A 25556-nucleotide genomic window follows, 5' to 3' on the forward strand; every position below is an offset into this window, starting at 1 on the left:
TCCAGGCTGCCCTGCTCTGTGGTGTTTCTGTCCATAAGAGGCTGACATGGAGAAGCATGTGATCATGCCCCGCCCCCCAGTGTCCACCACTGAGCCTGTATATGCCTATGGTTGGACACTGGGGGGCGGGGCTCCTACATGTTGAGAAACATCACAAAACTGGGCAGTACAGCCAGTACAGTGTCTAAATTTTAGCTCTATGAGGTACACAGGAAGCTGTTGTTAGTATATACATTGAGTAACCTACTAATACTGTACAATAAACGATTTTACTATAAAGTGTCCAACCCTTTTAACTACTGACATTTCAGAGATCAGATATCACACATGATTTTATCCAAAGTCAGGTATAAGTAGTGAGTTGTCAGTAGTCAAAAGTCAGTTGTGAGAAGTCAGTTGTCAGAAGTCAGTAGTCAGTTGTCAGAAGTCAAAAGTCAGCGGTCAGTTGTCAGGAGTCAAAAGTCAGAGGTCAGAAGTCAGCTGTGAGTGGTCAAAAGTCAGTTGTCAGTAGTTAGTTGTCAGAAGTCAGTTGTCAGGAGTCAAAAGTCAGCTGTCAGCTGTCAGTAGTCAGAGGTTAGTAGTCAGAAGTCAGTTGTCAGAGATCAGAAGTCAGCTGTCAGTAGTCAGAGGTTAGTTGTCAGAAGTCAGTTGTCAGGAATCAAAAGTCAGTTGTTATAGGTTAGTAGTCAGAAGTTAGTTGTCAATACTGAGGTATCAGAGTGAGGTGTCACACTTGTGTAAAAATGATTCTTGACTTTGAATTCTGACTGTGTCCTAATCAGGGGTCAGGTGTAAGACTTGATTCTTGACTCTTACTTCTTAGTATGTCCTAATATGGACACTGACAACATGAAAAGTGTGAGCGCACACTAAATAATTGACAACAGTGAGGAGTGCAGGCTACCTCAGGAAAATATAGCCGACAAAAAAAAGAAAAAGATTTTTGGATGTGCAGTGTGTTCCTTTCCCTCAGACTCTTTTCTAATATGGACACTGTACCTACAGAGTATAAGCAAAATAGATATAGTATTTCTGCAGTCATTCTGCCTTCTGTCTGCCGCATATTACCTATTAACTTATATTTGACATGTTATTACCAAGTAGTGTACAGAAAAAAGGGAGTATTACTGTAGGAACTGCAGGTATTGTTTATAGTCTGTAGAAACTGCAGACAAGATCTAGTGGAATAATTCTGTCCTAGACCATAGGTTTGTAGTGGGCCAATAATTAATAATGCACTGCAAAGGTGTACATAGCCTTTGAACCTAATCACACCTGTTCTTGTATAATGTAGCAAAAGTGAAAGATATGATTTCTGACTATTGGCCCACTATAGCCAATGACTTACTATTTGACTTATGGAAAATGCCACACGCACCCAGCTTTCATTTTTCAAGAGTATGCTAAGAAATGTAGGCTGGATGCTTTTAGACTGTTTCATACATTCCCCCCATGAGTTCAAAGATCATTTGTCCATAAGCTAAAAAGTAATTATAAACATGGTTATGTAGAAAGCATATAATCCAATGACCTTTAAAGATGCAAAAGAATTTAAAAGAACAAATATGCATTTTGTGCACTATGTATTTATCATAAAGTGGAAGATTGTCTAACAAGCGGAATATCTGCACATCTATACATCACAAGTAGGGATGAGCGAAGCTAGATTCACAGCGAATCCAGGGATAAATTTGCTATGCATCACAAAACAAATTTAGCCCGATTCACTTCAAAAATTTGCCAAACATGGGGGCCTCTATAGCGGCCTTCCATGTTGGCATACAGTTATTTGGTTACTAGCGATTTTTACATTATTCTACGGGAGAAAGGGATCACTTTAGTCCCTGCCCCTTCCCCTCTATACAGTGCACCCCTGTTTCAACAGATGGCACTCTAGCTTTAGGTAGTGAGGAGAGAGGAGCAGGGAGAGAGCATTCTGAGAAGAGAGAGAAAAAGGATAGGAGAGGGCAGTTTAGGTAGTTCAATTAGGTATAATAGTTGCCTGTGGGTGTTGGGGAAAGTACAATTCAGTGTGTAGCTGCTGTAACTGTGTCTCCAGTGAATCCAGTGTGTGGCTTCACTTAGTAAAGTGTCTACTCTAAAAGAGTCAGTGGGTGAAGCTAACCCATTGCCATAACAGTGTTTGGGTACAGAAAAGCCATTATCCAGTGAGTCCAGTGTGTGACTTCAATTAATAAAGTATCTACTGTAAAAGAGTTAGTGGATGCAGCTAACCCATTGCCATAACGGTGTTGGGTGCAGACAAGCCATTATTCAGTGAATCCAGTGCATGGCTTTATTTTAAATAAGTGTCTACTGTGAAAGAGCCAGTGGGTGAAGCTAACCCATTGACAGAACAGTGTTTGGGTGCATAGAAGCCATTATCCATTGAATCCAGTGTGTGGCTTCAATTAATAAAGCATTTACTGTAAAAGAGTCAGTGGGTGAAGCTAACCCGTTGCCCTAACAGTGTTTAGGTGCAGACAAGCCATTATCCAGTGAATCCAGTGTGTGGCTTCAATTAATAAAGTGTCTACTGTGAAAGAGTAAGTGGGTTATGCTATATGTCCAAGCGTGCCAAGAAAACCGGGCCTTCGCAGGGTATGTCAAGTGTCAGCGGCAGAGGTGGCCCCGGTGGAACACGGAGTCATGGAAGAGGAGGAAACTAGGCAGGTGAACACTAGCCAACCTGGCTACTGCAAAGTTTCAGCTCCACGTCAGGCAGTACCTAAACCCAGAGACAGCAGTCAACTGAAGGGCCATCCCAGAGTAGTGCCACGACAGAAGACCACTTTTCCGGCCCTTCGGTGAGAGAGCTGCTGGTGTCCCTATTACTTTCCCAAAAATCTTAGCCCCTTGATTCTGAGAGTCTCCTACAGGAATTTCCTGACAGGCAAGACCTTGAAGAAGGTCTTAATAATCTTGTCCAGGCTCCAAAGGAGTCAGGAGAGCCAAGCAGGAGCAGCTTCAAGCCAAAGTCTTGTATCCTCCCATAAGGCTATGGAGGAGGACAGCTTGGAAGAGGAGACTTTCATCCCAGACTATGATGACGATGATGTCGCAGATCTGACATGGAATGTGGGCCAACAGGTGTCATCCTTGGCATCATCGTCGGCGGATGATGACGCTGTATTTTTTTCACTGACCCAGTGGACACTGAGTTTGTGTCAGCGAGGCCCAGGCAGTGAATGACTACCCAAAGGCAGCGGAAGCACTCCACTACAGGCTGCCAGTGCACCTGCTCCCAAAAAACGCCCACTCACATCACCGGGGTGGCAGTTTTTCATTTTTCTAGACCATGCAGCCATATGCAGCATTTGTGAGAATAAAGTGGGTCAGGTTGGGGTTCAAATCCAGGCACTACTTCTATGTGACAGCTTATGGAGCACCACTCCGCTGCCTGAAAGAACCAAGACCACCACTTCACATCTTGCCGGGAACAGCAAATGGCTGTGGCTACCACCCCACAGCCAATAGAAGAAAGCCAGAATTATGCAGCCTCGGTTGTAGGTAGTAGGTCCCTCACATCGACCTCTGTCTCCTCCGTCAGCCACAGTAGACAAACACTGCCACTGGTGAGACGGCAGTCACTGTCGCAAGCAATGACCAGGACACAGCAATTCTCCCAAAACTTCACAGACACTATACGCCCACCTGGCTAAGCTCATTGCCCTGCAATCCCTCCCATTCCAATTAGTGAAGTCAAAGCCATTTAGGGACCTGATGGCTTGTGCACATCCGAAATGGAGAGTGCCCAGTCGCCACTTCTCGGCAATTCAATCAATGCACCTTTATCTGAAAAAAAAAGTAGTCTCTCTCTGTGTCTTATCGGGTGCACCTAAGCGTGGACGTGTGGAGTTTGAGCTATGGCCAGGGGCAGTATAGGTCCGTGTCTGCCCGCTGGATTAATGTAGTCCCAGAAGAGCTGCAGGAAGCAACAGGGAAAAAAGGAGGTCACACTGCTGTCTCCTCCAAGAATTGTGCAAGGACATCATCCAGAGAGCTTAACCTCTGCCTCCACCACCTTGTCCGGTCATCACGCCACTTCCCACCCAGTCAGAGAGGCATACCAACACTGCCGAACCCATCAATGTCAGGCTGTCTTTCACCACTCTGTTGGTCGGCCACAATGCGTACGGTGTGAATGACATCATCCCCCTGCTTCACATTATGGAGGCAGCACAAAATCATCACAGAGGGGATTCGGGGCAGTGGTGGGAAGGTCACTCCCATACCCCATCAGGGGTTTCCCCCTTTCCTGTTCATTTAAGCTGGAGGCAGCTTAAACACCACAAGCAACAGGGGTTGAAAAAAATTGTTAGTCTGTAATAGGCCCAATATTGTAGCTACTGTATTTTAACTGTTTTAATTAAATTTGTTTGTGTGCAATTCGCAAATATTTGTGAATTCTCATGAATATTTTGAACCTGGCTAAACAAATTTTCACATGATTCGCTCATCCCTAATCACAAGTTCAAAAATGTCAATTCCACCTACAGAAAAAGATTCTCCATGATGTAATGGTAGTCTGGACAGCTGCTGTCTGGAAGACAACAGGCAGCAAATACAATGATGGCATTCAGACCCTCACCGTAGTAGCCTGAAACAAAAAATGAGAGAAATTAGCTAAACCCAAATACTATACCTGCTTATGTAGGATGAAACAATGTTTTTATATTAATAACTAACTAGAGATGAGCGAGCACCAAAATACTCCAGTGCTCGTTACTGGAGTCAAAAAAATTTTAACACTGAAAACTTTGAAAACTGACCTTCCAGATTAGCAGAGAATCTCGCTGCTGATGCCGAAGATCTAACTGTGGCAGGTAAACTTTATTGATTTCCACAGCCATAAAGCTTATTGAAAGGCTGCTCAGCAGCCTTTCAACAAGCTTGTTAACAAGCACCCAAGCAGCACACAGTGCTTGCTGAAGTATCGAGTACTTTCGAGAAGCCCGTTACTCGAGCGAATGCTATACTCAATAGAGCATGATTGCTCATCTCTACTAATAACCTTGTAAAAGAATATGTTTGTCATATGCTCAAAGCTCAAAAGGTTATTCCAGGTCATAGCAACTGTTGTTAAAAGGAATGTGTCATCTCATCAGAAAATGACTTTAAATAATGTTTAAATAATGTTTTTATGTTAAACATTTTTAAAGAATTTTTGGTGACACTCTAATTTTCCATTTTTCCATAAAATAATCCTGAAATCTTGCAGTTTTCATTCTAAAACTGCTAAAATTAAGCTAAGATTTTCTATTTTGTCCGTGATGATAGGAGGAGTCTGCTGTAAAGTGATCTGTACAGCATTGCAGCGACATGTGACACCAGTAGATAGACAATACCTGCTCCCTGTGGAATGAGCTCTTCATAGGTCAGAGTATGCTTAGTGATGTTTGGCATTCATCTCAATGGGACAGACTCTGTAATTTTCTATGCCCACCATGGGTCTTACTGTAAAGCATGCCATTAAAACAGCCCATGCAAAAGGGCAGCCCCCATAACAATGTACAAAAATTTCAGATTACATAGTTACACAGTTATATAGTTAATACGGTTGAAAAAAGACACATGTCCATCAAGTTCAACCAAGGAGGGGATGGATACAGGGAAGGGGGAGGGGTGATAGGTTCTATACATATGCATTTATATTATTTTGGTCTAAGAACTTGTCTAGCCCTGTTTTGAAGCCCTCTATTGTTTTTGCTGTGACCAGATCCTGTGGTAGACTGTTCCACAGATTCACGGTTCTCATTGTAAAGAAGGCTTGTCGCCTCCGGAGAGTGAACCTTTTTTTCTCCAGGCGGAGGCAGTGCCCTCTTGTCCTTTGAGGGGGGTTTACCTGGAACATCTTTTCCCCATATTTCTTGTAGGGGCCATTTATATATTTAAATAAGTTAATCATATCTCCCCTTAAACGTCTCTTCTCCAGACTAAACAAATGTAATTCTTTTAATCTCTCCTCATAACTAAGATGCTCCATTTCCCTTATTAGTTTAGTTGCCCGTCTTTGTACCCTCTCCAGCTCTAGAACATCCTTTTTATGAATCGGGTTCCAAAACTGGACAGCATACTCCAGATGAGGCCGCACCAAAGCTTTATAAAGCGGTAATATTATATCCCTGTCCCGTGAGTCCATGCCTGTTTTAATGCATGACAATATCCTGCTGGCTTTAGAAGCAGCTGACTGACATTGTGTACTGTTCTGTAGTCTATTATCTACAAGTACACCCAGATCCTTCTCCATCAGCGACTCTCCCAGAATAACTCCCCCCAGGACATATGATGCATGTGGGTTATTAGTACCCAGGTGCATAACTTTACATTTATCACATTTATCCACATTGAACCTCATTTGCCAAGTGGACGCCCAAACACTCAGTGTGTCTAAGTCATCCTGTAACATCTGCACATCTTCCATAGACTGTACTGTACTAGAAAGCTTGGTGTCATCTGCAAAGATAGAAACATTGCTGTTAATTCCATTCTCAATATCATTAATAAACAAGTTAAACAGAAGAGGGCCCAGTACTGACCCTTGGGGTACACCACTTATTACCGGGGACCATTCGGAGTAGGAATCATTGACCACCACTCTCTGGGTACAATTTTTAAGCCAGTTTTCAATCCAGTTACACATTAAATTTTCCAAACCGATAGACTTTAACTTACCCATCAGACGTCCATGAGGAACTGTGTCAAACGCTTTAGCAAAATCCAGGTACACGATATCCACAGCTGCGCCCCCATGCAGGCTTCTACTTACCTCTTCATAAAAACATATTAGGTTGGTTTGACAGCTTCTGTCCTTAGTAAAACCATGCTGGTTATCACTTATAATACTATTAGCCACTACATATTCCTGGATGTAGTCCCTTATAAGCCCCTCAAATAGTTTCCCCACAATGGACGTTAAGCTTACAGGTCTATAGTTACCTGGGGAAGTTCGAGAGCCCTTTTTGAAGATCGGCATTACATTTGCCTTACGCCAGTCCCTCGGCACAATACCAGTAAGCAAAGAATCACTGAATATTTCATACAAGGGTAGAGAAATTACAGAACTGAGTTCCCTAAGAACTCGGGTGTGTAATCCATCAGGCCCTGGAGTTTTGGTTACATTGAGTTTGTTTAATTTATCTTGGACCATATCTACAGTAAACCAGTTCAGTACATTACATGTGTTAGCAGCACTGGCCCCACCCACCTCAGTATTGGCCCCACCCACAACAGCTCCATCCTCTTCTTTTGTATATACAGAACTGAAGAAACCATTAAGTAACTCAGCTTTCTCCTGATCCCCAGTTATTAATTCCCCGTGGCCATTATTTAGGGGTCCTACATGCTCTGACCTTGGTTTTTTTGCATTAATATATTTGAAGAATTTTTGGGGGTTTCTTTTGCTATCTATGGCTACCTGCCTTTCATTGTGAATTTTTGCTGCTTTTATTAAATTTTTACAGGTTTTGTTGACTTCTTTGTAATGGTTAACCCCTTAACGACATCGGGTGTAAACTTACGCCCTCGCGCCCTGGTACTTAGCGCATCAGGGCGTAAACTTACGCCCGATGTTTCCCCGATTGCTGCTTGTTCGCACACAGCGATCGGGGAAGATGGCCTGCTATAAATCATAGCAGGCCATCTTAGCTTCTCGGCACGGGGGGTGGTTAACACCCCCCGTGCTTACGATCGCCGCTATTGGCTGATCAATTCAGATCAGCCAATAGCGGCGATCGGAACCTTTCCGGGTCATCGGAAAATGGCGGTCGGTGCTGTCAGAGGATGGCACCGACCGCCATTACTGTAAAAAGTAATGGTGGTCACGGTACCACCGGCCCCATCGCCGTGAACGGCGATCGGGCCGGTGGCACAGCGATCAGAGTCCCCCAAAATAGTAAATACCTGCTCTGGACCCCTCAGCTAGGTAGCTGAGGGGTCCAGAGCAGGTATTTGTACATTACTCACCTGTCCCGGGGTCCTGATCGGCGTCTTCCGGGTTCGCGGCATCCTCCGTCTTCTCATTCGGTCTTCGGCTCTTTCCGGCGGTCCCCATCGGCTTTTTTCGGCTATTTTCGGCTCCAGCCTCGTCTTTTTCCAGATTTTGCGCTCTGCTGCCCCCTAGCGGCTGATATGTGTAATACACTTATCAGCAGCTACAGGGATGTTCAGAATGTAGAAAAAGTTTTGGTTTTTTTTCCAAATTTTTTTTCTTTCTATTTTCCGCACCCTATCGCCGCTGAGTGCTGATCAGCATCGCACGAAAGTGCGCTGCTAATCGGCAACTCCTCCTTTTTGGCGTAGGGTCTTTTTTTTCTATATCCTACTGCCACGGTCTGCTGATAAGTGCCGCACATAAGTGCGGCATTTATCAGCAACGCCTTTGTTGGCGTAGGTTTTTTTTATACTTACTGTAAAAAAAAAAAAAACACGTAAAAAACACTACATTACACCACACTACATTGAATAAAGTTTGACACTACACCACTACATACCCCATATACTAGTCGCCGTATAAAGATGACCCCCAGGGTGTTTTCGGCGTCAGAGGGATACGTTATTATTGCCTCCGACACCGAAACAGCCAGTGAGGATGAATGGGGGGGATCCTTCTTTCCTCCATTCATCTTCATCATCCTCATCATCCAATGACATGTCTGGGGGGTAGCGTAGCGTACGCTGCCCCCCAGACACGTCTTTTCCGCCAGTACCGTCCCAATAAGAGATGACGGTATGGCGTGAAATTCTACTAACTCTGTGAGCGTACCTCTGGGTACTCTTACAGATTTAGGGTGCGTGCACACTGCGAAATGGCGAAGCATAACCCTTTGTGCATTCCGCAGCTGGCACCCGCCGGCGGACTGATGCGGGCGCATGTCTCTACCCGTGTCATAGACTCCATTCTATACACAGGCGGATTCCATCGTCCATCCAAAGAATGAACATGTTGGACGGAGAGCGGAATCCGCCCGTGCATAGAATGGAGTCTATGACACGTGTGGAGACGTGTGCCTGCATCACTCCGCCGGCGGGTGCCAACTGCGGAATGCACGAAGGGTTATCTGTCGCAATTCCACAGTGTGCACGTACCCTTAGAGTGTATGTAGGAAGGGACACCCGAATCCAGCCCCCAGATGCCCCCTCCCCCCCCATCCTCGGAACAAATGGGAAGATCGTCCGGGAACTGATCTTCCCACTGCTGGATAAAGGTTACCACCTGTACGGGGATAACTTTTATACCAGCAGCCCCTCTTCCGGTCCCTCGCTGCCCTGTAGCTTGCGGCACGATCCGAACATATCAGAAGTAGTAATAGAGCTCTAATATTTAGCAGCCATGGAGCGGACCCAGCGCTTCTGGATATGAAGGACCCCGTATCGCACCAGGGCAACATTTTCCAGGTGACGTCCCCCACACTGGAAAACAGGAGACCCCAGAAGAAGTGCACAGTGTGGCGTAACAGGGGGATCAGGAAGGACACCATTTTCCCGTGTGACACCTGTCCTGACCCCCCCAGCCTCTGCATACTGAATCGCTCCAAGGAGTACCACACGTCATTTGGGGTTGCACATTATCTAAATTCTGTCCCTTATTCCTATTTCAGGAGTCACGTTGATCCAGGGATTATTCTGATCGCCATTATGGAGTCGGGAAGGAATTTTTCCCCTGTGATGAGGCTACTGTCGTCTGCCTCACGAGGGTTTTTTGCCTTCCTCTGGGTCAACACAGGTTGAATTTGATGGACACCTGTCATTTTCAACCTTATAAACCAATAATTGGCCTAATACCCCCAAATAAATTAGAATTGTCCCTTTTCCCCAGCTAAGTAGGTATGGCCGCCATTCCCATTAGAGGATGCCATGATGCAATTACAAAGCCTCTGTGCAGCCAGGACAGTAGACACCCCCCACAAGTGACCTTATTCTGGAAACTACACCCGATAAAGAATCTAACAAGTGGGGCAGCGTGGATATGGCCCCCTAGTGACGGCCACATTTGGGACGTGAAAATGAAATAAATTGTATTTTTTATTTTCTCGGCACATGTTCTACGTAAGTGCCCGTCACCAGTGGGGTCCATATCCTCACTGCACCCCTTGTTAGATTCCTTATGGGGTGTAGTTTCCAGAATGGGGTCACTTGTGGGGGGTTTCTACTGTCCTGGCAGCACAGGAGCTTTGTAAATGCGACATGGCCTCCATCCTCCATTCCAGCCTCTAAATGGCGCTCTGTCCCTTTGGTGGCTTGCTCTGTGCCCATATGGCACATTATGCCCACATGTGGGGTATTTTCGTACTCAGGGGAAACTACCCTACACGTTTTGTGTTCATTTTCTTTTTTAACCCCTTGTGGAAATGCAAAAAATCAAGGCGAGACCAACATTTAGTGTAATTTTTGTAAAATTTTTACTCTAAATCATTAATCTTGTCATGATTTTTTCATTTTCACAAGGGGCTAAAAGATAAAAAAAAACACTAAATGTGTAGCGCAATTTCCCCTGAGTACGGAAATACCCCACATGTAGACATAAAGCGCCATGCGGGTGCAGGGTAAGCCTCCGAAGGGAAGGAGTGCAATTTGGTTTTTGAAGGCTGGATTAGGATAGAATGGATTTCGAGGGGCCATGTTGCATTCAAAAGGCCCCTGTGTTGCCAAGACAGTTGAAACCCCCCACAAGTGACCCCATTATGGAAACTACACCCCTCAGGGAATGTAACAAGGGGTGTAGTGAGCATATGGACCCCACTGGTGACGGGCAGAAATGTGGAACAATGTGGCGTGAAAATGAAATATTAAATTTTTTACACTATAATGTTGGTTTAGCCTTGAATTTAAAAGAGGGAAAAAAAAACAAAATGTGTAGAGCAATTTCCCCCGAGTCCGTAAATACCCCACATGTGGACATAAAGCGCCATGTGGGCGCAGGGCAAGCCTCCGAAGGGAAGGAGCACCATTTGGATTTTGGAGGTTGGATTTGGCTAGAATGGATGATGAACGCCATGTCGCATTTACAGAGCCCTCGTGCTGCCAAAACACTGGAAACCCCCCACAAGTGACCCCATTCTGGAAACTGCACCCCTTAAGGAATCTAACAAGGGGTGCAGTGAGGATATGGACCCCTTGATGATGGGCACATTTGTGCCATGAAAGTGAAAAAATGAAAATTTACCCTTTCACGTCACATTGTTCCACATTTGTGCCCGTCACCAGTGTGGTCCATATGCTCACTGCACCCCTTGTTAGATTCCTTGAGGGGTGTAGTTTCCAGAATGGGGTCACTTGTGGGGGGTTTCCAATGTCTTGGCAGCACAGGGGCTCTGTAAAAGCGACATGGCCCTTGAAATCCTTTCCAGTGAAATTCAGCTTCCAAAAGCCAATTGGCGCTCCTTCCCTTTGGAGGCTCGTCCTGCGCCCCCTTGGCACTTTATCGCCACATGTGGGGTATTTCCGTACTCGGGAGAAACTGCGCTACACATTTTGTGTCTTTTTTTTCCTCTTATCCCTTTAAGAAAATGAAAAATTGAAGGCTAGAACAACGTTTTAGTCTAAAAAATAAATGTTTCTTTTTTTCACGCCATATTGTTCGGAAAATCTGTGAAGCACCTGTGGGGTCCAAATGCTCACCGCACCCCTTGTTACATTTCTTGAGGGGTCTAGTTTTCTAACTGGTGTCCCTTTAGGGATGTTTTTTAGGTTTTGGCACCCCAGAGCCTCTGCCAACCTGAAGTGGTACAGTCAAAAATGACCAAATATAACGGAGGCGTTGAAATTCAATAGGCGCTCCCTTATATCTGAGGCTTGTGGTTGCGTCAAATAGCGCAATAGGGCCACATATGGGGTATTTCTATAAACTGCAGAAACGGGGCAATAATTATTGGGGTGCATTTCTCTGGTAATAGGTTTATAATTATGAAAAATATTGGATTACAATAAAATCTCTGCACAGAAAATTAAAATTTTCAAATTTCTTACACACTTGGCTTTTATTTCTGTGACTCCCCTAAAGGGTTAAACACTTTCTGGATATGCTTTTGCAGAATGTGGGGGGTGCAGTTTCTGAAATGGGGTGCTTTGTGGGGCTTTCTAACATACAGGCCCCTCAAATACACTTTACAGTCAGTATTGCAACCAAAACCAGGAGTGGATTAAAAACACAGAAAGGATCTGTTCACACAATGTTGAAATTGAGTGGATGGCTGCCATTTAATGGCAAATATTTGCTGATATTTTAGAACAACGGCTGTTATATTGAAATAATGGCAGTCATTTACCGTTATATGGCGGCCATCCACTCAATTTCAACATTGTGTGAACAGATCCTTTCTGTGTTTTTAATCCACTCCTGGTTTTGGTTGCAATACTGACTGAGATATACGTAGTGTGAACCCAGCCTAAACCTGAACAGGTCCCTAAAAATATCTGATTTTGAAATTTTACTGAAAATTTGCTGCTAATGTTTTAAGCTTCCTATTGTCTAAAAGAAATGAAAGATCGTTTAATAAATGCTGCCAACATAAATTAGACATGTTGCTAATGCTATTTAATATATAATTTATGTGGTATAACCACTTTCTGTATAAGCAAAAAAGTTTAAAAGTTGGAAAAATGCATTTTTTCACATTTTTTCACATTATTTGGGTTTTTTTTCATAAAGATTCGTTATGAGTATCGACTCCAATTTACCAGAAATGTAAAGTACAATATGTCACGAGAAAACAATCTCAGAATCAGCCGGATAGGTAAAAGCATCCCGAAGTTATTAATGAATAAAGTGACACTGGTCATATTCATAAAATTTGTCTCTGTCATTAAGGCCATTTCAGGCTCTGTCCTTAAGGGGTTAAAGGCTACAGCTGACCCCTCTGATTTGTATTTTTTGAATGCCCCTTTTTTCTCATTTATAGCCCTTCTAACCTCGGTTGTAAGCCATGTGGGATTGGATTTTAACCGTTTATATTTGTTACCCATAGGAACAGTTATTTAATGTGGATTTGAAGATTTCCCATTTATTAGCTGTATCAGTATGTGACAGCAGCCGCTCCCAGTCTATGCCCTGAAGTTCAGCCCTTAACCCAGTAAAATTGGCCCTTTTAAAATTAAGAGTTTTTGCCCTCCCAACATGTTTTTCTTTTCTACACTTTCAGCTAAAAGTCACTATATTGTGGTCACTATTACCCAGGTGTTCATGGACAGTGACATCCCCAACCAGCTCAGCGTTGTTAGAAATAACCAGATCCAACAAGGCATCACTTCTAGTTGGCTCCTCCACAAACTGGCCTAGAAAATTATCCTGCAGGAGGTTAAGAAATTCCCTCCCCTTTGTGGATTTAGCTGAACAGTGACCCCCATTACCACTACTGTCCCCTCCCGGGCAGCCCGCTCTATTTGTCTATTCAACTGACCATCTACCTCCTCAGTAATGTTGGGGGGTCTATAGATTACACCAAGAATAATTTTTTCACTCTTTACCTCCTTCTGTAGTTCTACCCATAATGCTTCCACATCATCTCAGTCATCGCCCACTATTGCATCTTTTACACTCACTTTAATATCATTTCTGACATACAGACATACTCCTTCTCCCCTTCTGCCCACCCGGTCCCTTCTAAACAATGCAAATCCCTGAATATTGACAGCCCAGTCATGTGAGGAGTCCAGCCATGACTCAGTCACACCAACCACATCAATGGATTTCTCCAGAACCAAGGCTTCCAGCTCCCCCATCTTGCTGGCTAGACTTCTGGCATTTGTAACCATACACTTTATATTACCATCGTGTTTAACCGCTTCATTATAAGAAATAGGATTTATTACTGTGCTGTGGCTACAATCATCCTCACTGTTTATCCGCAACAGATGGATCTCCCTATCCACTGCTCTTATCCTCCCCCCAGAGGACCCTTCTCCTCCCAATTAGAAATTAGAAAGATTAAAATAAAATAAAAACTTTTTTTTATCTGACTCTAAGCAGTAAAAGAAAATTTTGGTGAAACATTCCCTTTAAAAGATAATCAACTGCCATATACTGGTTCACACCAGAATAGGTGGAGAGACACAAGCATCTTCTATTGTACCATATACACAGGGCCGTATTTACCACTGGGCATCCATGGTCCGGTAACTAGGACAGCACCTTACATGGGGCAGCAACAGGGAGCAGGGGAAAGGAAAAACTTTTTTTTTTATTTTTTTAGTCTCCCACCTCCTGTTTAGACTTGCCAGTAAATGTGGTGTCTTTTCGAAGGGGGGGTGTGGTGGTTTTGGTCAGGTCTAGTATGGTGGTGCTATCCAGTCACAGTATGGAGGTATTGTTCAGGTCTGGTGTGACGGTATTAAATGTGACGCCTGGAGCTATTTAGAGACTAGAAAATCATGATGCTAATTGGTGAGTGAAGATGGGGCGTCTTCAGCTTTAGTACCTAGGGCAGCAGCAGCAGTTAATATGGTCCTGCATATACAGAAAACACCCTTTTACATAGCCCACTAACAACAGTTCCTAGGAACTGGAAAAAAATTAAAATAAAATGATGACTGTAAAAAAGCCTGATTACTGTAAATATATAATAATAATAATAAATAATAATAATAATAATAAATTAACTACATATTAAAAAGAGTGACCCTCTGTTGATAGTCCATTATATATGAATCTAGTAATGCTGTGTTTCAAGATCTCTCATCTCAGAGTTTCAAGATGTCAGGGAGTCCTGGGGTCCAGGATGATGGCAGTCCCCTTTCTCAACCCGCAAACCCCTGTTCCTGACTACTTGCCCCCCTAGGCAAAATCTAGGGCAGCAACTGGGCGAAAGTCCCTTAGCCTAATTAGAGATATGAGGCTATTGGCAAAACACACAGACAAGTATATAACAACAAAACAGGTCAGACAGTTTGAGTCGGAAGCAGGAGATAACGTCAAAATCTAAATCAGCAAGCAAAGGGTTAACAGTGTCCAGTCCAAGGTCGAACACAAAAGGTAACGCAGTACAGAAGCATAAGGCAAAGGTGAAGTCCAAGAATAGCAGAGTAAAATCACAAGCTGTACAATAAGTACAATTAGACTAGAGGAAGTGGGAAAGTTTACCCACGAAACAGTCTGTGGTCTGTGTGCACAGCATCCTATCTGTCTCTCCCTGCCCTGATAAAAAAAACTCCTGATATGCTACAATAAAGATTGCAATAAAAAAATTTTTAGTTTTTGTTAGTATCAAATTTGTGTAGATCGGGAATATTGATCACTTTTTATAATTTTTTTTTTATATAAAATGTAACAAGGGGGGGCGTGGCTTGACGCGCACTGAGACCAGACGCATGCCGGAGTAGCTCCCGGCCTGAGCCCGTGAAACACCGATTATCCTGCGAGCTATCCTGACACCCGCCGAGCGGACTGCCACTAACAGTCATGGGGAAGATCGGGAAACAAGATTATTCCAAAAATAAGGACCGTCAGGGGCTCGGTCGCCTGAAAGACTTTGCTAGAGAGGACTCCCAAGATGGCGCCGACGGGCCTGAGCGCCGGGAGACTGGGCCTCCACAGCAGAGCAATGCCTGCCGACAGCCGGACACTGACACGGAGGACGAACCCGAACTCACGCTGAAACAAGTAACGGAGCAGGTACTGCAAGCTATATCATTATGCAAAACCACATTAACGGGCAAACTGGAGGAGGTGAAGGTGGATGTGGGCCTGCTCCGCACAGATATGCAAAACCTTAGAGGCCGTGTGGCGCATGTAGAGGATCGGGTCTCCTCCTTGGAAGATGCCACTACCCCGATGGCTAATACAGTGTCAGCACTTGAGTCGCAGCTAGAACTGTGCAAACAGAAGAACGACGACCTAGAAAACCGCTTGCGGCGCAACAACGTCCGTGTGATCGGACTGCCCGAACGTGCGGAAGGTCAGGCACCCGCCAGATTCATTGAAAAGTGGTTCCGAGACCTGTTCCCTGGAGCCGCATTTTCCGTGGCGTTCACGGTAGAGAGAGCGCACAGAGTCCCGGCGCGCCCGCCACCTCCGGGAGCCCAACCACGTCCACTACTGGCGCGGATCCTCAACTGCAACGACCGGGATCTGGTCCTGCGACTGGCGAGACAGAAAGGAGACATCCTTTTTGACAACACCAAAGTCTCCCTGTTCCCGGATTTCTCGGCTGATCTGCAGAAACAAAGAGCCACGTTTACAGCTGTGAAAGCCAAGCTACGGGAGTTACACATTGCCTACTCCATGGCCTATCCGGCTAGGCTGCGAGTGGCGGATGGAGACAGGGCGATTTTCTTTAACACTCCTTCTGATGCCGAGGAATGGGTGAGGCGACAGCGACGACGTTCTCCTCCCCGAGACTAGGGAGACTTGCACAAGTAGGCGACCTGCCCGCGCCACGAATGCCCCCCCCCTCCTTTCCCCCCCCCTCTTTCCCCCCCCCCCCCTCCCTTCTTTCCCCTCTTCCTCTCCCTGTAGACTTCAGCCTCCGGCCGGCGGTAACCGCTGATTGCAGTCTCCTGCCAGACTCGTGCAGACAGGCATCCTGACACTGGACTGTGACTGGGTAAGAACTCCGGTCTGTTGGTATATGTTATGGCCCTACGTTCTGCACCTGAAGATGAACCCCCGACAACCCCTGTGGCATCTTGGCAGGTCTTCTTGGCGATGAGACTGACAGGTGGCATTCACGGGCTCCACCCCAGATTTAGAGCCACCATGGTTATGATTGTTTATAAGCCTATGCAGGTTCTGAGCATAGAATTGTTGATGTATGTTTTAGTGATGTGTCGCCGTTGCGACATCAGCTGCTGCATATTATGGTTTCCAAGAGTGACAGAGTGGAGTAAACGCATTAGTACGCGATTGCAGAATGTTCCTATGACACCTGGCATGGCTGCAAGGTCCGCACCACATATCCCCACACATATTTTCCTAGTTGAGTGATGGCAAACCCCGTAATTGTATCATGGAATGTGCGAGGGATGGGCTCCCCCAAGAAAAGGTCCCTGATTTTTGCCCACCTCCGCCAGTACCATCCCATGATAGTGTGCCTGCAGGAGACCCATCTTATCCCCACGAGGTATAAGCTGCTGCACAAAGCCTGGGTACAGTGGCAGGCGCACACTTCCCATACCTCGTATTCCAGGGGCGTGTCCTTATTAGTACATCGATCACTGGCCTGGGAACCGGTAACCACAAAAATTGACTCAGAGGGCAGGTATATATTTGTACATGCGTATATACATAATATTCCCTATGTCCTATTGGCCCTATACAATCCTCCACCGGCCACCTTAGATGTTTTACACCTGGCGGCCACGTTTGCAGCGGGGTGTCCGGGAGCCAGGTGCCTGTGTTTTGGTGACTTTAACCTGACCCCGAGCCCGGCCTTGGACAGACTCGCTCGCGTTCCCCCGGGACCAGTGCGCCCTCCCCAGGCGCCCATAGATACGCCTCTGTCTCAATTCATGGGAGAGATTGGATGGTTGGATGTGTTTAGGACCCGCAATCCTACCAGAAATGTTTATTCCTGTTATTCGGTGGGCAGAGGGACTCTCTCCCGTATTGATCTGGTTTATAGCAATAACACCGCTTATCCCTTTATACAAGACGTGTCCTACCAGGTGAGAGCAATATCTGATCACTCACCTGTTATGATTACCCTTGCTCACGCTGTCCAATTGCAACCCCGTAGATGGAAAATTCATCCGTTCTGGTTGAAATTGATAGGCCAGGAGGACCGCATTCCAGATCAGTTGGGAGAGTTCCTGACAGCCCATCGGAATTGCGACAATGTCATTCTAATGTGGGATACCCTGAAGGCTTATCTCCGAGGGTGCCTCAGGTCCTCCATCTCCTTCATTAAGAGAGATACTTCCCTTAGGGAAAAGGAACTAGAACAGGATTGCAAACGCTTGGAGGACATATACACAAGGGATCCCTCGGATAACAACAGGCAAAATTGGCTATGTAAGGGGCGGGAATACATGTATCACCTTAATGAGAAAATTAATAGGAAAATGTTTTTCTCTAAACAATTTTACTTTGAGCACGGGAATCAATCCAGTCAATTGTTGGCCCATCTGGTACACCAGAGTACGGCTGCCCCCCCCGTGCTCCGTATGTGCACTGCGGAGGGTGCTACCCTAACGGACCCTTCCCAGATAGTTGAGCACTTCTCTGCTTTCTATAAGGGCCTTTACGCATCTCAGGTGACCTACACTGACCAGCAACTTGGCGCTTACCTAGACACTATAGTTTTCCCTACACTGACAGCAGAGGAGCAGTCTATCCTAGACGCTGACATAACCCCGGAAGAAGTGGCGACTGCTCTCGGAGACCTAGCAAGGGGCAAGGCCTCGGGACCCGATGGCCTCCCTCTGGAGGTGTATGCCAAATATTCTGACTCATTGACGACCCCCCTGACTGATATGTATAAGGAGGCCTTTCAGACAGGCACACTTCCCCCTTCTATGTATGAGGCCACGGTGGTCGTTATCCTTAAGCCTGGAAAGGACCCAGAGGAATGCGGGTCATATCGCCCTATTTCCCTGTTAAATCTGGACTACAAGGTTCTTACGAAGCTTTTAGCTAATCGCCTGAACCAGGTCATATTGTCCATTATACATAGCGACCAATCTGGCTTCATGCCCGGACGTTCCACGACGGACAATATCAGGAGGGTACAGACCACGGTGCAGGTGGGGACGGCGCTCGGGGGTGACTGGGCCTTGGCCTCGCTAGACGCGGCCAAGGCCTTCGACTCTATAGAATGGCCCTTCCTCATGGAGACCCTCCGCAGGTTTGGGTTTGGGCCTACATTTATTAGGTGGGTCCAGATACTATATGATGCGCCAAAGGCGCAGGTATCTGTGAATGGCATGTGTTCCGACCTTTTCAGCCTGGGCAGGGGGACGCGACAGGGGTGCCCGCTGTCGCCCCTACTTTTTGCGGTGGCAGTGGAGCCCCTGGCGCTTCTCCTTCGTCAGGACATCACTATACAGGGAATGAGACTGGGCGACCGAGAGGCCAGACTTGGCATGTATGCGGACGACCTGGTACTATACATGACGAAACCACACTCCACACTGCCCCAATATATAGCCCAAATTGACAACTATGGCCGTTACTCCGGTCTCCGAACCAACTGGGACAAGTCAGTTTTCATGCCCCTGTTGCAACGTACATGGCCAACGCACTTCTGTAACCTGAGGGTGGTGGACCAGTTCCGATATCTGGGTGTCAACATATACAGAGACCACACACTGGACTTGGCGGGAAACATATTGCCTCTTGTCCCGTATATCAGAGACAAATTTAAAGTCTGGAGCACGCTTCCCCTAAATGTTCCCGGGCGTATTAACTTGGTTAAATTAATTATTCTCCCCAAATGTTTATATGCCCTGCAGCATTCCCCGGTGCCTGTTCCTAAGACTTTCTTCAGGTCTGTCTCCTCCCTACTTCCCCCCTTTATTTGGGGCCCCACCCGCTCTAAGTTAAAACTTACTACCCTTAAGCGCCCTAAAGATGAGGCGGGCTATGCACTACCAGATTTGCACATATACTACCTTGCTGGGCAATTGAAGCACTTAGGTCCCTGGTTGACCACTGAAGAGTTGCCACTTAGTGAATTTTTCCTGGCTCACTATCTGGGTTGGTCCACTCTCCGGCCCTTGTTGGAATCCAACTATGGCCCGACGAAATTATTGCTTCCCGCCCACAAACTAGCCAGGCAGGTGTGGCGTGCTGCCCTCCATATCCATAGGTTCCAGGACATCATGTCCGATCTTCCACTGTGGGACAACCCGGCACTACCCCACTTGACTACGGCATTAGACCCTGAGTTCTGGAAAGCCCACGGGGTACTGACGGTCGGCCAATTGTACAATCAGAACATGTTTAAATCATTTGACCAACTACGGGAGGAGTATAACATGCCTAGAGGGTTTTTCTTTAAGTTCCTACAGATCCGTCATGCCTTGGCAAGTCAGTTCCCTAGTCCCAGAAAGCCGGTTTCTGACTACTCTCTGATTGGAGTCCTCAGGACCCAAGGCCCGAAGGGTCTAGTATCTATTCTCTATACGCACCTCCTGACGTATAAGACTGCCGATGCGCCCCTAAGAGCGGAGGCCTATTGGAAGTCATGTATTCCCTCCATGTCTGTAGAGGATTGGCAGGAGGTGATGGCCTCACACCGTTCGGTTTCCCCGGCAGCCAACCACAAAATCACAGTTATCTCACGCCCGCGCGGCTTTTTCGCATGGGACGCATGGACACGGATGAGTGCCACAGGTGCCACACGCCTCGCGCGGATTTTTGGCATCTCATATGGGCCTGCCCATACCTTGCTTCATACTGGCAAGATGCTACTTCTACACTCTCAGAGGTTCTGACTAGGCCCTTACAAACAGATCCTCTTATTTGCCTGTTCGGAGTCCTAGATGAGGAGGCCTGGAACCCCTATGAACGTACCTTCCTTAAAGAAGTACTGTTCCTGGCCCGCAAAGGGACCGCCCTAAGGTGGATGGACCCCCGTCCCCCCACACTCTCCCAATGGAAGAAAATAGTTAACGGTATTCTCCCCTTTTCCAAAATTGTATATAAAAATCGTGGTTGCCCTAAGAAATACGATAAGGTGTGGGGCCTCTGGTGCGAACACCCATTGACTCAATATTCAGTACGTAGTCATAGGACAAGCATTGACTCCATGTTAGCAGCTTTCTCACGTTAAGGTGTTTACTGTGCTGTTGTGTTTACTATGTTATGTTCTGATTTTACCACTGCATAATGCTAATTCTCCTTTGACTTATGCTGAAGATTGTACGGTTTCCTATTTTTGTTGTAAAGCGTGTGCAGGGCCCCTGCGAGGGCCGATCAGACACCCTTGTATTCTTCTTGCATGAATATGTTTGTTTATTGCTCTCTGCACATATTCAATAAAACGAATAAAAAAAAAAAAAAAAATGTAACAAAAAAATCAACAATCCTGGTGTTTTTTTGTTCACGACATTTAGTGTCCGGGAATAAAATTGAACAATTACGCATGTTACGACATATAATAGGTTACTTAGTTGTTTTATTATTATTTATTGTTTTATTGTTTTATTTATATATAAAATGTGAAGGGGGTGATTTAGACTTTTATTGGGGAAGGGGCTTAGGCATGTTTTTAAAAAAAAACATTTATTTAATTATTTATACATTTTAAGTCCCCCTAGGGGACTATTACATACATACATAAAATTGCTAACACTGATCACTGCTATGTTATCTTCGATCTTCTGATAGAGCCTCATAGAAGACTGACGATCAGTCTACACGGAGGTAAGCTATATACCTCCGGCAGTCAGGCAATGCGATCGGGCCCCCGCAGACATCATTGAGGGTGAGGGCCCAGCTGCTGATAGTTCATCAGCTATTTGCTATGATCCTCATGCGCTATGAAGCAAGCTTAGCTCCTGAGCTTGCCTTATAGCCCAGCGGGGCGTAGATTTAGGCCTGTTTGCACCAAGGCCTAGGCTGCAGGGGCATAGATGTATGCCCATGGTCGTCAAGGGGTAAAGTAGTATCACATTATCTCCATTATTCCTTTATTAGTGTTCAGCATAGAGGACATATTTGGTTTATCTAAATAAGTAACAATACTTTTAACTTCTGATTTTCAGGTTCCATATCTCACCATCCACTACAGCTTTTAACAAGAGTGATCCATCATTTCATACACAATCATCTTGGCTATCTCATATACAAGTTTGACTTGCAATTATTTAGCATATGCTTAGTTTTGCAGATTCTTGTCATAAAGGTGCATTAGTGGTGGAATAATCTTTCTTCTTGTATACTACAAATTACAACCTGTTCTGACATTCCCTTATACTGTAGCTATGTGTGTAATTAGGTTGAATCCCAAGCAAAAAGTCACTGGTTCGAATCAAGGAGTGGCCATGAAGATTTTCCAAGAAAAGGGAAACCGCATGATCCAGCTCATCAAAAGTGGTCTCTCAGCCAAGATAATTGCCAAACTGCATTATATGAGTGTCATGACACTTGTAAGAATACGAAATGAAGACCGTTTATCCATTCAAAAGCCAAGAGATGAGCCAGTTCTGGTGTGACAAACATAGCAGTGGAGGTGGTTCCTATGTTTCGTAATAGTGAGATTGCAGACATCCTTGCAAGTACAGTGTGACATGCATTACACAAGTATATAATGGTGGCCCGAAAAAAGGTGAAGAAGCCTCAACTTCAATATAGACATAGAAACTGCCAGTCTGAGTTTTCACAAAAAAAGAACGAAAAATGGACAGAAGAAGAAACAGGTGATTTGGAGCGATTAGATGAAACTCAGTAGGCTGGGCTCTGATGGGTGCAAATCTGTCTGAAAGAATCAGGGAAAAAGGGGGCTAACAAATTGAAATAATTATCCAGTCCAGTGGAGGAATCCTGATAATATGGGGTTGTTTCATTAGATACATGACCAGGATCAATGGTGGTCTCGATGCTGAGCTATATGTGATTCTACAAGATAAGTTTCCTATGTTAACTTGCCCAGTTGACCATAGCAATCAATCAGATTCCAACTTTCATTTTCCAAAGAATCTGTGAGGAATGAAAAGTGGAATCTGATTGGTTGCTATGGGCAACTGAGCCAGTTCTACTTTACCCCAGTTTGATAAATCTCCCCTAGTATGTCTATTAACTATGATTATATTATACTATGTGTTGTTTATAGGGGGGTGTACTTTCCACATTTAAGTTATGAAACTTCCACAATAAATTATAGAAGTTCCTGTTTTACACAAGCACCAAGCCTCATATATCTCATTTCTCTCCTGCATGCAGTTTAAGGGTATGTGCACACTACGCAATTCGTGTGGATAACTTCCAGCAGATTCGACCCATCCCATAGGCTCCATTTTATGCTCAGGCAGATTCCACCATCCGCCCAAAGATTTGACGTGTCAGTTCTTTGTGTGTATGGCAGAATCGGCCTGAGCATAGAATGGAGCCTATGGGATGGGCGGAACTTCAAGCTGGGGGAGGCGGGGACAAGCGTCGGAATCCAAATAAAAAGTTATCCGCATGGATTCTGTACTGAGTACATACCCTTACTGATAGATAAATAGATGTTGTCTGGTAACTGAGACAGCCTTTCAGGCTGACTCTAAATTCAGTCTAAGGCCAGTTTCACACGTACAGGATCTGCAGCAGATTTGATGGTGCAGATCTGAAGTTGCAGATTCAAAGCAAATCTGCAACTTCAAATCTATGCCATGAAATCTGCTGCAAATCCTGTACATGTGAACTCACCATAAGAATTTATTTCCACAACAGTGAGATTTATTAAATAAATGTAAATAAGTGTAACCCTTCACCTCCATGTGTAACCACCTTCATATATGGTTTGATCATTTGCAGATCAATGCGATGTTCCTGCTCCCCAATGATCATGGTTCTCCACAGACGTCCATTTGTAGTTCCCCCTTCTTCCACAGCTCCATCACCAAACAAGTCAGCACTGTCTCCGGGCATATTCTTGGCACTTGCTACAGGTGTGTCATCTGTAGATAAAATAATTTTACATGTAAATACCTTTACCGTTATTCATATGAGGGTATGCCAACTATGACAAAAATTACCTTGTACACACCAATCTGTGCAAAATAAATGTGTGCTGCTTATGACATTTAAAAAAAAAAATAGAGAGGGCTTAGCAGGAGCCCTTCTGCAGCCCAGGAAATTTGGCATTACTCAATTTAAGTATAGTAAAAATCTACACCAGCTGGTAGCTTGATTTCAGTGTGTGGTAGATAAACTTAAATATGCACCTAATGTAAATCTTTTTATTAGATCTTAAAACTTTCAAGGAGCCTTAGGCTAGGTTCACATCAGTCTCACTGTATTTGTTTTGCAAAATATACAGAAAAACGTGGTATGTAAAAAAAAAAAAAAAAAAAAAGGGAACTGTTTTAATCCATTTTCTTTTATAATGTAAGTCAATGTCATACAACAGCATCCGTTTTTAATCATTTTTTTTTAAAATTTAACAGATACATTTAGAAGACAGCAAAATCGTCATGTGAACCAGGTCTTATTCTAAAGTATCTCTTTATTAATGCAGGGAAAAGAAAATTGCTGGCACTCACTGTTGTAGGATCAAGTGGTTTATTTCCAAGGAAGTATGCAGGGGAGGGGGATCAGCAGATGTGCTACTTCTGGGACAGACTGTTTGGGAACTCTCCCCCTCTACCAGCTCTTTACTAAGACCAGCGTCTAAAAGTCGGTTCTAATACATTCCCCCAATAAACTAACCTTTGTATTACTGTATGTCATAGATTTCCTAAATCCAAGAGTATATACAGTGGGGAAAATACGTATTTGACTGCCAATTTTGCAATTACAGAGGTCAGACATTTCCTGCAGCTTTTGACCAAGTTTGCACACATTGGAGCAGGGATTTTGTCTCACTCAGGGCTTCGGGGCTGTGGCTGGGCAACATTAAGGGCTCTATTACACAGGCCGATTATCATGCAGAAAATCTTATATTGTTTCAATTTAAAGTGTCACTGTCGTGAATTTTTTTTTTGCAGAAATCAATAGTCCAGGCGATTTTAAGAAACTTTGTAATTGGGTTTATTATCCGAAAAATGCATTTTTATCATGAAAAAGCAGTATGAAGCTCTCCCCCCTGTCTTCATTGTTCTCCTATGGAGAGAGCTAAAGAAAAGACCAAAACAGGACAACAAAGAGTTAATCTACAAATCCCTCACCAGTTATCTCTTCTGACCATCACCAGTGACCTGTCTGAGCGCAGATTACAGCTGTCACCCAGCTCTGTGCCTGTAATCCTCTGTTATCTGCTTTCTGCTGCTGGCTAACTCCCTCCTTCCTCCTCCCCCCTCCCCTCTCCCTAGAGCAGACAGGGTACGACTCCTGCAACAAGTCACAATTTTCAGATTTTTTGGAGTGGATGAAAAAGAGGAAGGAGGGGGGGACCTGGGAAAAGGCTTTTTACATGCAGATAATGGCAGATTTGGCTAATAAACCCAATTACAAAGTTTCTTAAAATCGCCTGGACTATTGATTTCTGCAAAAAAAAACAAAAAAAAAACGACAGTGACTCTTTAAACAATATTCGCCCAGTGTTATTGGAGGCACCGATTAAAAAATCGTTGCGAGTCGTTAATCGTTGATCCTAAAATCATTGTTAATCGTTTGCTAATAGTTCGCTGTAATCCCACATTCATTCACTGTGAGTCCACATTTGTTCAGTAATCGTTCAGTGTTATTCCAAATTGTTACTTCTTTTGCTGAGATCAGATGGAGTAAAGGAGCATAGTAACGATCGTTTTAACGATCATAACTAACGACTATAGTTCTGGTGAACGATTTCAGGTTAATGATAAACAATCTCATTTGCGATCGTTTATCCTTATTCGATTTTCGCAAAAAAATTGTTTTGTCTACTAGGACCCTAAGTTTCAGCTTCCTCCAAAGATACTGGAGGTGGAAAACCCAGCCACGACCCATTTTCAATGTTGCTAGTGAGGAAAGGAGGTTGTTGGCCAAAATCTAGCAATAC

The 25556-nt window shown here is 44.7% G+C and overlaps 1 protein-coding gene across 2 annotated transcripts in view; it reads right to left on the reverse strand.

Annotated features, from left to right (window-relative positions):
- Positions 1-25556, reverse strand: part of ATCAY (ATCAY kinesin light chain interacting caytaxin) — a 211983-nt gene that overhangs the window by 97566 nt on the left and 88861 nt on the right. For both annotated transcript variants that reach the window (XM_069962602.1, XM_069962604.1), the window contains exons 5-6: positions 23350-23535; positions 4498-4600 (exon numbers count right to left, since the gene is read on the reverse strand). In XM_069962602.1, the coding sequence (XP_069818703.1) occupies positions 4498-4600; positions 23350-23535 (289 nt within the window). The remainder of the gene's footprint in view (positions 1-4497; positions 4601-23349; positions 23536-25556) is intronic.

The sequence above is a fragment of the Dendropsophus ebraccatus genome, chromosome 3 (assembly GCF_027789765.1).
Source record: "Dendropsophus ebraccatus isolate aDenEbr1 chromosome 3, aDenEbr1.pat, whole genome shotgun sequence".
Lineage (NCBI taxonomy): Eukaryota > Metazoa > Chordata > Amphibia > Anura > Hylidae > Dendropsophus > Dendropsophus ebraccatus.